Source organism: Oncorhynchus masou, chromosome 6 (genome assembly GCF_036934945.1).
Source record: "Oncorhynchus masou masou isolate Uvic2021 chromosome 6, UVic_Omas_1.1, whole genome shotgun sequence".
NCBI lineage: Eukaryota > Metazoa > Chordata > Actinopteri > Salmoniformes > Salmonidae > Oncorhynchus > Oncorhynchus masou.
In genome coordinates, this window is record NC_088217.1 from 32,066,669 (window position 1) to 32,080,712 (window position 14,044).

Here is a 14,044-nt window from a genome sequence, read left to right on the forward strand (position 1 = left end):
TTAGCACTGAGATGCAGTGCCTCAGACTGCTGTGTCACTTGGGAGCCCACATGACAAATATCTTTCCGGTTTGTTTAGTATGAGCATGTAAACAATTAAGCATAAGTGCACATAATAGAATATAACATAATAGAATATAACATAATAGAATATAACATAATAGAATATAACAATAGAATATAACAATAGAATATAACATAATAGAATGTAACAATAGAATATAACATAATAGAATATAACAAAAGAATATAACACCATAGAATATAACAATAGAATATAACAAATAGAATATAACAATAGAATATAACAATATAATATAACATAATAGAATATAACATAATAGAATAATACATAATAGAATATAACAAAATATAACATAATAGAATATAACATAATAGAATATAACATAATAGAATATAACATAATAGAATATAACATAATAGAATAATACATAATAGAATATAACATAATATAACATAATAGAATATAACAAAATATAACATAATAGAATATAACATAATAGAATATAACATAATAGAATATAACATAATAGGAATTTGACTGTGAGCTTTCAATTAGATAAGAATAACTACAGAGAGTGTGCCTGGAGATTATCTGCTGAAACAATGTTTGAATTGCTAAATATAGACGATGCAGATCCATTTTATTCACTCGTCCATTCAGAATCCTTTTGATATATATTTGCTGAGTGAGTAAGGCAGTTTTAATGTCATGCCACTCTAATATCATAATTACAATTCAGAAATGTATACACAAGCTCTAGACTACAATAATAATGATTTAATAGCTTTGAGTGCATTAAGGCTGAAACTCAGTGACAGAGTCATCAACTATGTGCATTACCCCTCTCACATCCTTCCTCACTCTCTCTCCTCTACTCTCTCCCCCTCTCTCTTTCTCTCCCTCCCTCTTTCTCACTCTCTCGCTCTCCCTCTCATCTACCTCTCTCTCGCAGGCTGCCTGCTTCGCTGGAATAGGCTTCCTGTTTATGATAATGAGCCTGAGCTTTATCCTCATTGATTGGACGTCGGGGAGTAGCAAAGCCAGCAGCGGTCACTAGACGGCTTCTACCGACTTCAGTTTTTATGTTGTAAATCTAGACCTGTATGGTATTTTCTCTGTGTTTTCATGGATCATATTTTGTAGAGGATGTACTATCTCTTCCTCCAGAAAGAGTGGGCCAGAGTGTCTAGAAATGGGGAGTTCAGTCTTCTGGAGGTTTCTGCTCCCCGCTGGACGAAGATAGTGCATTCGAAACAAATGTAAAGTCAAGCTGAATCTGCCACCACCTCCCATTCCAGCCCTGCCCCCAGACCAGACCCATAACCCATTACCCTATAAACTTGTACTCTGTGAATCACAGCAAGAACTTTAGTCTAAACAACCATGTAGCTTTCTTCAACAGTAGGGGAGAAGAAGGCACAACAGATCGTTGGGGGCTGGACAGTTATTTTATATTTGTAGCCAAAGTCTACTGTATTAATTTATTCATGAAATTAGGTAATGGCAAGATTCTGTGCAATAGCTGAGGAAATGTGGCATTAAAAGGTATTGAACAGTGGCATCATCCAGTGACCCGTGCTGCTGTCACCCTGGTGGCCAGGTGTCGTCCTACTAGAAGCTCGGCTTCAGTCCTCACAGATATCAGAGGATGGAACCATACAACTGATATGCGACTGTACAGTAGGTTGACTCTACCAGTACAGTAGAGTATGATATATATATACAGAGAGATTTATTTTTTTATCATTTTTATTTGATAATGGGTATAATATGGACCCTTTGAGTCTATCCTCAGCAACAGTATCAAGGCTATCATATCACATTGGTGTGTCTCTTTGTTACTTGCACTGAACCATATCAGAATAGCTTTTTCATGGTTCAAGGAGCAGCTCTGATGTCTAAAATTGAAGGAATGCCTGGCTATAATCTCAGTATGAGGGTCTATTTTAGAGGTGGAGGTTATCGTTAACTTGGTCCTGGATCGGTGGGGGTGTATAACTCTGCATTGTCGTGTTTAGATCATTTGAGCACTCACTAGGACCAGTGTCCTTAGTGATGGAGGAGGCTCTCTACCTGGGTTTGTTGTTGTGTTGTTTCTGAACATTTACTGAACGTGATCAGAGATAACTCAAAAATATAAAGAAAACTCACGGTGTCAATTCATTATGTGGAGAATCAAGGATGACGTGTGTAAATTTGGTTATTTCCAAACAAGCTTGTTTTTTCCCCTAACTAAAGTTCAGTCTAGTGACATGGTGCCATGATAAGCACACAATGTGGTATCAACGCCTCTCTGACATCACTGCGAAGTAGGTGGTTAGTTATAACACTGTCATCTGATATGCACAACTTCTTCCTATAGCCATTAATCAATTGAAATGCAAACAATTTATTTGTAAGATACTCATACGTTTTATAGATATGATTTTAAGGGACAACCCTTTATAATACAAATGTCAATGAAAAATCTAAACGTCTAAAGCCTAAGTAAATTGTATAATCCTATGTATGTTACAGTACAAAACAATATGTATTTAAGGTCTAACATGGTACAAAGACGTTTCCTCCAACTACTTGAAGCTCTTTCTCTCCTGTTCTGTCTGCATAGTGTTTAGCAGCCCTGCAGTGATTTAAGTGTGAACATGGTGTGTGAACATGGCGTGTACATGGTGTGTGAACATGGTGTGTGATCATGCTGTGTGTCTGTTCGTCTGCTCCAGTATGGAGCGAACCCAATTATGTACAGTGGATGTACTGTAAGGATTGTGAGTGTGTCTGTGTTGTTGAAATGAAACATGGCTCTACTGTCTTTTAATTGTGGTACTTACTTATACACTATTGCATTGTGAAACGATCAATGGATACATGAACCATAAGTGTAATGTGTAAATCCTAGGCTTATGAATCCCATTGACTCTTACCAAATTAGTCAAATAAGATTCAAAGCCTGACTATGAACCTTTCATAATCTCAGACTGCTCTGTTGTCAGGTATGAGTGGAATAGTATTTCTGGTCAGTTTCTAAGCATCCCTGGAGCTGCTTTTGGGGACTGTCTGCCAACTCTTGCAGGTGTTGAGCAGGTTTGATACAGTAGTCAGATGGAATGTCACCTGTCTCTCTCTGTTGTTTTCCTTGTGATGCAGTTACAGATTCCACACCACAGTGAGTGCTGTAATTCTGTATATGAGTATTGTATCATTGTGCTGTCAAACTTGGTTGTAAAGCGCAACAAACTCTTCTCTCAATCAATCATTAATACATGTTTCCTTAAAGAATAACCAGTCTGCATGAGCCGGTATACAGTACATCAGGATCAGCCAGCTCTGCTTTCTCTATCTATTACTCATTTATTTAATAGCTTAATGGATGAATTTGTTTCTATTTAAATAAAGATCCATGTTTAAAGTCATATTTTAACAACATGTTTGTGTTATTCTGATTTCATATACAACTGGTATGTTATTCTCTGACAAATCAGCCTTACACATACCATGTGTAACACCAGGGGGAGACATTCTGAAAGTGGCTGAGATGATATCTGACTGTCTGGTAACGCTCCTTATACAATTCTCTCATTTCCTTGTGTGATTTAATGAAATTGGTATAGTTCATGAAATATTGACTTCAACCAGCATTTCTAAATAATGTATATAAATGTAAACCCTTTATATTCAATATGCATATCTAGTTTGTATAATGTAAAAAGCCAGAAATGTAGTTTTAGTCAGATAATTAAAAAGAGAAATGTAATCATTTTTAAAGTGCTTTTAAACTATTTTGCCCTTAATTTTGTCTTTATTTTATTGTATGTCAATATATTTGAATACATTGCTGGCATTTATTGTACTGTAAACAATGTTGCAATAAAAACAATAAAATAATATTATTATTTTTATTTTTCATCATCATGATTTTGGAACTTCTAAATCTGTCCTATTGCACCAAATCTGTCCCTCACTATGACGCTATGTACAATAAAAGGTATAATACACATATTGCTTCATACTGTGCATGCCAATCACGGCCGGTTGTGATACAGCCTGGAATCGAGCCAGGGTCTGTAGTGACGCCTCTAGCACTGAGATGCAGTGCCTTGACCGCTGTGCCACTCATCCAGATTACATTTTCAAATTCAGTTCTCTGGTACTTTGCCAGCCAGGAAAGGTAGAGAAGATCAGATAGAATGAAAGGGTCTCTGTGGTAAAAATAAGCTTCCGGCGGTTTCTGAAGCCAATGTAGCATGTTGAATGCTACACAGCATTTGAACCGTTTTGGCTATAAGCTATTCCTGAACGTATAGACTCTCTGGAACATGGACGTGCCTTCTGTACCCCTCAAAGGCTGCGCAGGACATGTTAAAAGGGAGTGTCACAAAAAGGGCATTTTGGCCCCCAAAAGAAAATAGTTGAATAGCCCTGTCATCACTCCCTATTTAATCTTGCTCTTGTGACTCACTGGGTTCGAACCAGGTCTCCTGCATGTCACAGCACCAATATAACTACCTGGGTTTGAAATCAGGCCTACTGCAGAACAGTAACAGTTTTTGTGGCAAACAAAGCAGACAGATTTGTGCACCCCATTTAATGAAAGTGCAACAGAGGTAGATTGGGGATCCATGCACTCGTGTTCCAGAGAGTCTAAGAATACAGCCAAATTCATAGAAAGAAAATAAATGAAACATGCCACATTGGCTTCAGAAATCAAATCTATCATTAGGGTTATGGCAGGATGAAGTTGGTAAAGAGTAGCCTCAAATATCAGCCTCAAGTATATATTTAACGTACACATGAATCTCGTCAAAAAAAATGTTTTGTGTAATGATGTAGGCTATTCTTTATAGTTGCTGTCATATCGTAGTTCCACAAAAAGAACACTACTTTGACTGCCTGTCTGTCTCCTGAACCGCTTAGCCAATGTTTGCTATGATGATGAAAAAATAACATTCAAACACTAATTAGACCGCGTGTCTGTGGGCTTGTTTGACATTGCAGCCGACAGTGCAGGCAACTGCCGACTAACTGATCTACAAATCACCTTGCATCATAAATAATGACTTATTGGTATTTGTAGATCAGTCAGTCAGTCATAATTTAGCCATGATACATCACGGTTGTGATGCTCTCGAACACAGCCTGTGTCTTGCTGTGTTCCACATCTGGGCAGCCGAACATTCTAGGCAGCCGAGCGTGTATCCGGACCAGTAAAAAGAGTCTGACAATGGGTGTTTCTTTTGCATTGCCGGTGCCATAGTTATGCCATATGCTAATATCATGGTGAGAGTGAATAGCTGCGTGTAACTCAGCAGCTGAGAAGAACATGAAATCACTAGACTGCCTGTTTATGTTTGCAATACTGACAACTATGTTTGTACCAACATATTGATAGTGTATTTTGTGTAAAACATGTACATAGCTGCATGTAGCCTACTCGCCTCCTGAAAAAATAAAAAAAGCAGAGCACTCTACCTAGACAGTTGAGTGGGCACTCAACTATATGAAACAAAATCCTGCACATTCTTAGAAATATCCATATCCCAATACAGATAACTCTATCAGTAGCCACTCCATATATTCAATATAAGGTACAATCATTACCGTACTTTGAAATGTAGGTGGTGGCAATGTGCTGACGGGGATTCATTAGCATATGTGGAGGCATGGTCTAAAATATCTTATTTTTCTGCCAACCATTAATGAAAGTGTTTTTATCATTATGTTGATGAAGGTTGACCAACTTGTTTGTCCACTCGTTTGTCCACTCCAGTAATACAATTGTTGTAAAAGCTTGTGAAAATCAAGAGCTGCACTCTTAGATAACTGTGTGTAACGGTTTTCTTCTGTGGACGAAGGATCGGACCAAAGCGCAGCGTGGTTAGAGTTCAACATGTTTAATAAAGACCATAAACATGAACAATACAAAATACCAAAACAACAAAAGTGAAAAACCGAAACAGTCCTATCTGGTGCATAGACACAAAGATGGAAGACAACCCAACACAAAACAGGCTACCTAAATATGGTTCCCAATCAGAGACAATGATTAACACCTGCCTCTGATTGAGAACCATATCAGGCCAAACATAGAAATGGGAAAACTAGACACACAACATAGAATGCCCACTCAGCTCACGTCCTAACCAACACTAAACAAAGAAAACACAGAAGAACTATGGTCAGAACGTGACACTGTGCCTTTACCAGTAACTTAATAGCAGTTGGCGACAGGAAGTTCCTGGTTATTTTTCAATAAGTTACTGTCAGCTTGCTGTAACTAATTATTGTAAAATTCACAGTAACTTACTGTGGCTGATCTCTGTCACACACTGACCTGATGGTGTGGCAGAAAGGTCCGTTTGCTGTCAACCAAGAGGTTGAGGCCAAGTCTGGCAAAGAATGCTTAGTAGTTGTTAACTAATATTAAGCTATCTTGTAATCAGAAATGTTCAGTGAAAGTAAAGTCAGTTGGGTATCGTCGGATGGGGCCACAGTGTCTCCCGACCCCTCCTGTCTCAGCCTCCTAAGATCAGTCTGTTATATCTGGAGTATTTCTCCTGTCTTATCCGGTGTCCTGTGTGAATTTAAGAATGCTCTCTCTCTTTCTCTCTCGGAGGACCTGAACCCTAGGACCATGCCTCAGGACTACCTGGCCTGATGACTCCTTGTTGTCCCCAGTCCACCTGGCCATGCAACTGCTCCAGTTTCAACTGTTCTACCTGCGGCTATGGAACCCTGACCTATTCACCGGACGTGCTACCTGTCCCAGACCTGCTGTTTTCAACTCTCTAGAGACAGCAGGAGCGGTAGACATACTCTGAATGATCGGCTATTAAAAGCCAACTGACATTTACTCCTGAGGTGCTGACCTGTTGCACCCTCTAGAACCACTGTGATTATTATTATTTGACTTTGATGTTCAAATTTTCATAGATGACCAGCTTGGCCATGTTCTGTTATAATCTCCACCCGGCACAGTCAGAAGAGGACTGGCCTGGCCACCCCTCAGAGCCTGGTTCCTCTCTAGGTTTCTTCCTAGGTTCTGGCCTTTCTAAGGAGTTTTTCCTAGCCACCATGCTTCTACACCTGCATTGCTTGCTGTTTGGGGTTTTAGGCTGGGTTTCTGTACAGCACTTTGTGACAACTGCTGATATAAGAAGGGCTTTATATAGGGCTTTATATATATTTTTTGATTTGATTTGATATTCCTTTCGTCAAAGATCTCAGTGTGCAGAAATATGTTTCACTCACTTTCAGATACAGTACCTGCCATATCAGTTAGCTAAGAGGAAATGGAGTCACCTGATCAGTAGGCATACGCCAGTGTAGAATATAGCATCTAATTGATATGATCTTAATAGCTGACATTCAATGTCTTGAGGTTCTGAGTTCCGATTCACTGATTAAGGTCAATAATGCATCCTGAGCCAATTAATAAAAAATTTGTTCTTTAAAAAAAAGTATTTTCATTCTGATCAGAATCGTGTGCACAGCCAAAACCACAAGGGGAGACTCAAGAGCCATAAGTGGGTTGCTTATGCATACTCTGAATAAGAGCTGTGACAGTAAAGGAAATTATTCTTTCTCTACTTGCTTTTTACAAATGGTAAACAGTGAGAGCAATGTTGACAGGTCTCTTAACATGATGAGTTAGTCTTTAACAAGCTGACAAGTATACTGAACAAAAATACTGTATGAACGCAACATGCAACAATTTCTAAGATTTTACGGAGTTACAGTTTATGTCAGGAAATCAGTCAATTGAAATTCATTCATTATGGCCTAATCTATGGATTTCACATGACTGGGAATACAGATATACATCTGTTGGTTACAGATACCTTTAAAAAACAAGGTTGGGGAATGGATCAGATAACCAGTCAGTATCTGGTGTGACCACCATTTGCCTCATGCAGCGTGACACATCTTCTTCGCATAGAGTTGATCAGGCTGTTGATTGTGACCTGAGGAATGTTGTTCCACCACTTCAATGGCTGTGCAAAGTTGCTAGATATTGGCGGGAACTGGAACACGCTGTCATACACATTGATCCAGAGCATCCCAAACATGGTGACATTTCTGGTGAGTATGCAGGTCATGGAAGAACTTGGACATTTTCAGCTTCCAGGAATTTTGAACAGATCCTTGCAACATGGGGCTGTGCATTATCATGTTGAAACATCAGTTAATGGTGGCAGATGAATGGCAAAGAATCTCTGTGCATTCAAATGGCCATCGATAAAATGCAATTGTGTTCGTTGCTCATAGTTTATGCCTGCTGTCATGATCGTCATATTGAGGAGACCGGCATGACAGGCGGCTCTGGCAGCTCCTGGTTGGCTGACGGCTCTGGCGGGTCCTGGATGACTGACGGCTCTGGACAGACTGGTGGCTCCGACGGCTCAGGACAGACTGGCGTCTCCGACGGATCTGGACTGGAGGGAGACTCTGGCGGATCCAGACTGGAGGGAGACTGGCGGATCCGGACTGGTAGGTTCCGGACTGCGACCCATCATGGTAGGTTCCGGACTGCGACCCGTCGTGGTAGGTTCCGGACTGCGACCCATCGTAGGAGGTTCCGGTCTGTAGACTGTTGCTGGACGCTTTGGACTGGGTATTGTTGCCAGACGCTCTGGACTGGGTACTGTTGCCAGACGCTCTGGACTGGGTACTGTTGCCAGACGCTCTGGACTGGGTACTGTTGCCAGACGCTCTGGACTGGGTACTGTTGCCAGACGCTCTGGACTGGGTACTGTTGCCAGACGCTCTGGACTGGGTACTGTTGCCGGACGCTCTGGACTGGGTACTGTTGCCGGACGCTCTGGACTGGGTACTTTAGCCGGACGCTCTGGACTGGGTACTGTTGCCGGACGCTCTGGACTGGGTACTGTAGCCGGACGCTCTGGACTGGGTACTGTAGCCGGACGCTCTGGACTGGGTACTGTAGCCGGACGCTCTGGACTGGGTACTGTCGCCAAACGCTCTGGACTGGCGAGGCGCACTGTAGGCCTGGTGCATGGTGCCGGCACTGGTGATACTGGGCCGAGGACACGCACCTCAGGGCGAGTGCGGGGAGGATGAACAGGGCGTACTGGACTGCCGAGGCGCACTATAGACCTGGTGCGTGGTGCCGGCACTGGTGGTACCGGGCTGGGGTCACGCACCTCCGGGAGAGTGAGAGGAGCAGGAACAGGGAGTACTGGACCCTGGAGGCGCACTGGTGGCCTGGTGCGTGGTGCCGGCACTGTTGGTACCGGGCTGGAGTCACGCACCTCAGGGTGAGTGCGGGGAGGAGGAACAGGGCATACAAGGCTCTGGAGACGCACAGGAAGCCTGGTGCGTGGTGTTGGCACTGGTGGTACTGGGCCGAGGACACGCACCTCAGAGCGAGTGCGGGAGAAGGAACAGGGTGTACTGGACTGCCGAGGCGCACTATAGACCTGGTACGTGGTGCCGGCACTGGTGGTACTGGGCCGAGGACATGCACCTCAGGGCGAGTGCGGTGAAGAGGAACAGGGCGTATTGGGCTGTCGAGGCGCACTATAGACCTGGTGCGTGGTACCGGTACTGGTGGTACCGGGATGAGAACACGCACCTCAGGATGAGTGTGAGAAGAAAGAAGGAACAGGACACACCGGGTTGGGAAGGTGTACTGGAGACTTGGTGTGTAGAGCCGGCATCAAATCTTCCGGAACTTTATCACAAGTTTCAGGATGAGTACGAAGAACTGACACAGGTGGCATCGGACAGCTAACACGCTCCTCAGGGTGAATGCCGTGCATACTATGCCGTACAAACCAACAGCTGTCTCTCTTCACTCTCCTCCAATTTCATCAACAACTCCTCGAATGTCTCATAATCTCCCCTCCGTTCACTCTCCTCCAATCTGTCCAATAACTCCTCGACAATCTCCGACTCAACCCTCAACTTTGCCGACTGCTCCAAGTGCCCCCCACCCCCCAAGAAATTTTTGGGGCTGCCTCTCGGGCATCCAGCCACGCTGCCATGCTGCCTCCTCATACCGGCGCCTCTCTGCTTTCGCGGCCTCCAGCTCTGCCTTGGGGCGGCGATATTCCCCTGGTTGTGCCCAGGGTCCTTCGCTGTCCAGAATTTCCTCCCAAGTCCACGAGTCCTGCGATCGCTGCTGCTGCCTTTTACCATGCTGCTTGGTCCTTTTATGGTCACGTTCGTCGAATGGAGGAGACCAAGGCACAACGTGATATGAATACATGTTCTATATTTAATGAAGAAAGAACACTAAAAGGGTCCTGTATGAATACATGTTCTATATTTAGTGGCCCCAGCCGAAGAAAGGACAAAAGCTAAAATATATTATATTATTATTATTATATATTTAAAACAAACTTACAAAACAACAAACGAACGTGTCGCTATATTTAAACGTGCAGACACAGACAACTTGTACAGACAACTTGCATAGACAATAACCCACGAAATACCCAAAGAAGATGGCTGCCTAAATATGGTTCCCAATTAGAGACAACGATGAACAGCTGCCTCTAATTGAGAACCAATCCAGGCAAACATAGACATACATAAACACCTAGATGGTAAAAAAAACATAAACCTACAAAAAACCCTAGACAGTACAAAAACACATACGTCACCCATGTCACACCCTGACCTAACCAAAATATAAAGAAAACAAAGAATACTCAGGTCAGGGCTTGACACATGCCCATGCCATAACCTCACAGTCACCATGGGGCACTCTGTTCATAAAGTTGACATAAGCAAACCGCTCGCCCACATGACGCCACACACGTGGTCTGCAGTTGTGAGGACGGTTGGGCATACTGCCAAATTCCCTAAAAAGACATTTGAGAGAGCTTATGGTTGAGAAATAAACATTCAATTGTCTGGCAACAGCTCTGGTGGACATTCCTGCAGTCAGCATGCCAATTGCACACTCCCTCAAAGTTTGAGACATCTGTGGCATTGTGTTGAGGCACAAAACTGCACATTTTAGAATGGTCTTTTATTGTCTCCAGCACAAGGTTCATCTGTGTCATGATCATGCTGCTTAATCAACTTCTTGATATGCCACACCAATCAAGTGGATGGATTATCTTGACAAAGGAGAAATGCTCACTAACAGGGATGTAAAGAAATGTGTGCGCTAAAGTTGAGAGAAATAGGATTGTTGTGCGTATGGAACATTTCTGGGATATTTTATTTCAGCTCAGGAAACATGTGACCAACACCTTACTTGTTACATTTATATTTTTGTTTAGTTTAAATACTCCCGAAAAGACTGAAAAGACTTGCTAGGTAGACCTAACAATGTGCGTCTAAAGAGTCCATAAAATGTTTTTTTGTTATAAAGCCTTGAATCACTAGTTTAATTTGATTTCCCCTACAATAATGTATTATGTTTTCAAGACTAACTCAATCGATTTGTCCTTGTGGAAACTTTCACCCTAATGAAATTGGCCTTATACTATCCATTGACATGAGCAAAATGTAATTGGCAATAACGAATAGGCTGTGATAAATTAAATGAGATGAATGAGTAAATTAGATATTGTATTAATACTGTATTAATCATGTTTTAAATTTATCACTGACGACAATTTCATGAAACACTACATTTCCCATGAAGCAAAGTAGGTGGGCGATTCGCACAGGGGCGTCACTAGTTAATACAGCCATAAAGTAATAAACCCCGCCTATTTTTACAATGTTTCTTCTTAAAATCTGATGTTAAACCTAACCCTAATCTTAATACTAACCTTAATCACACTGCTAATCGTATGCCTATCCCTACATTTAAATTAAGACAAAAATCAAATTTCTAGCATATCCTTTGTGGCTGTGTTATCTATAGTGGAAACCCTGGCACTTTGCTGACTTGGGAGGTAACTGAACTGTCTTCGGTTTGTTGGGCAGAGAGGAACTTCACAGCTGCTACGGGTGTGGTTTTTAACGTGATACATCTTAACGAAGAGAATAGTGCATAACATCCCTCACACACTGAACGACTAAATTATAACTCAGAGGAAGAGGAGCAACATAGCTCTGCGTCACAGTGGTTTATTGAATTTTGGTTCATTGCAAACTGTAATCGGAAATCGATCTGCTCCGCGGTCTTCACAGCTGGAATACTTTTGCTGAGGTTCCGTGACTCTTTTTCTTGGTCTAAAACGTGAACTTAACTGATTTTATTGACGCGCCCTCAAAATAAATTGTTGTTACTCAAAGTTTGTGTCCTCGTAATGACAAACAAATGAATTTTTTCTGTCGGCTTGGATAGAATGTTCAAAAATAGGCCTTAAACTTGGTTTACAAACGAGGAAACATCAGGAATAGAAAAGTGAATTCGGACTAAATTTAATAAATCATTTGGATGCTGGTTTGTGGGTGAATCAAACTTGTTTTCCAGTCGTATTTCTCAAAGAGGAAGTTGCATTTCTCAACCCCACAACACTGGACTGGGAACTATTTAAACAAAAATAAACACTCACAGAAATAGAGCCCTAAATAGGCTGCATCATTTTTGTGTGATATCGTTCCGATAAACAGCAGTCCTGAAGCGTGCACTTGGAACCATGGGGTGTACAGTGAGTCAGGAAGATAAAGCCGCGGCCGAGAGGTCCAAAATGATTGACAAAAACCTTCGAGAAGATGGAGAGAAGGCGGCGAGAGAAGTGAAACTGCTCCTTTTGGGTATGTACCACTCAACATTATATTCCTTGTCTAAATCGAAATCCATTCAATGAAGATTCGCATGAACGTTGCATTGTATCCAGCTTTACGATCGTGAACTGGCAATCTAATTTGTTGCAATGTTGCGAGACATAGAGGAAATGATTCATGGTAAAAGCTTTGAGGTAGAGTGTGTGTGTGACGAGGAGTAGGCTAGGTAAACTCACTAATCTCCCTCATTAGCCATTTTGATGTAGCTACATGCCCGAGACTTTGTCCCATTTCAGTGGAGGTTTTCTAGCCTCCAGTGCACAACTGGAACAGATTAATCAGAACCAGTAAACATAAATCTGAGCCTGCGCTGCTGCTTCTGTTATAAATCAGAGGATTGCCTCTCACCGCGGGGATTGTCTTAACTCTCCAAGTATTCAAAACAGAAAACTTGCTGTCAACGCACAATAGGCTACTTAGGCTATGTCAATGTTTAATTACACTCAAGTAGCAGGCAATACAATCTAGCCTATCATAAAATGCCTTCAAAAAAAGTGTTTGCTGATTGATTCCCATAATGTAGCCTAAAGGTGTAATCAATCACTAGCCTACAACTAACAACTGGATCGTTCCATGTCATTTCAGCAAACCATGACACCACCAATTCAGATTGTTCTGAAATCGTTTCTGTAGTTAGAAACAGATAAAATAAGCATTCTGGCAACATTATTTTGATGAAATATAATCTGATCTCTGAGAAATTACGCTAATTGCTAGCACCCAAATTGGCCATTTTAATTTATAAAATGTATATAATATTCAATAATTATAGTACCTAACATTTTGGACCAAAACCTTTTCTAACAATGAGTAAGAAATTAGGAATATATATCTATGGACATCCCACCCCAACAACGAGTATATAATATCAGTTATCTGTCTGACAACCCTCACGAAAAAGATTGCATTATAACTGCAGTATGATGCAAATGTTGTCTCCAAAATAACTGCAGAATAACTGCAGTTCAAATGTAGTATGCAGCAGATATTTTACAATTATTGCGTCCAAAATTCCACTGTCGACTGCAGGTACTGCACTTTTTGTTTGTTTGTAGGGAAGTAGAATGGGGCTGCGGCTCTGTGTGTTTTTATTCATCCAATATAATGTATTCTCAGTGAATTTGTTAGTTTTTTTCTGTCTTGTTCAGAGAAATTATTAATTGATGTTGTTAGGTACATCTTGATATTACCAGGTTCTGACCACTAGATGGTGCTTTTTCTGCTATTATGGTGATTCATAGGGATAGTTAACCAAAATGACAAAAATGCCATATTTATTTTCTTACCCTGTAAGCATTTTATGGAGCAG

General features: G+C 41.4%; 2 protein-coding genes across 4 annotated transcripts in view; both read left to right on the top strand.

Annotated features, from left to right (window-relative positions):
- Positions 1-3,434, top strand: part of LOC135541902 (sodium-coupled neutral amino acid transporter 3-like) — a 66,902-nt gene extending 63,468 nt beyond the window's left edge. For all 3 annotated transcript variants that reach the window (XM_064968393.1, XM_064968391.1, XM_064968394.1), the window contains one exon: positions 977-3,434. In XM_064968393.1, coding sequence (XP_064824465.1) covers positions 977-1,081 — 105 coding nt within the window. In that variant the 3' untranslated portion in view covers positions 1,082-3,434. The remainder of the gene's footprint in view (positions 1-976) is intronic.
- An 8,345-nt stretch (positions 3,435-11,779) lies between these two features.
- Positions 11,780-14,044, top strand: part of LOC135541903 (guanine nucleotide-binding protein G(i) subunit alpha-2-like) — a 92,995-nt gene continuing 90,730 nt past the window's right edge. Inside the window, exon 1 of the mRNA XM_064968395.1 lies at positions 11,780-12,705. Within this exon, the coding sequence (XP_064824467.1) occupies positions 12,588-12,705 (118 nt within the window). The 5' untranslated portion in view covers positions 11,780-12,587. The remainder of the gene's footprint in view (positions 12,706-14,044) is intronic.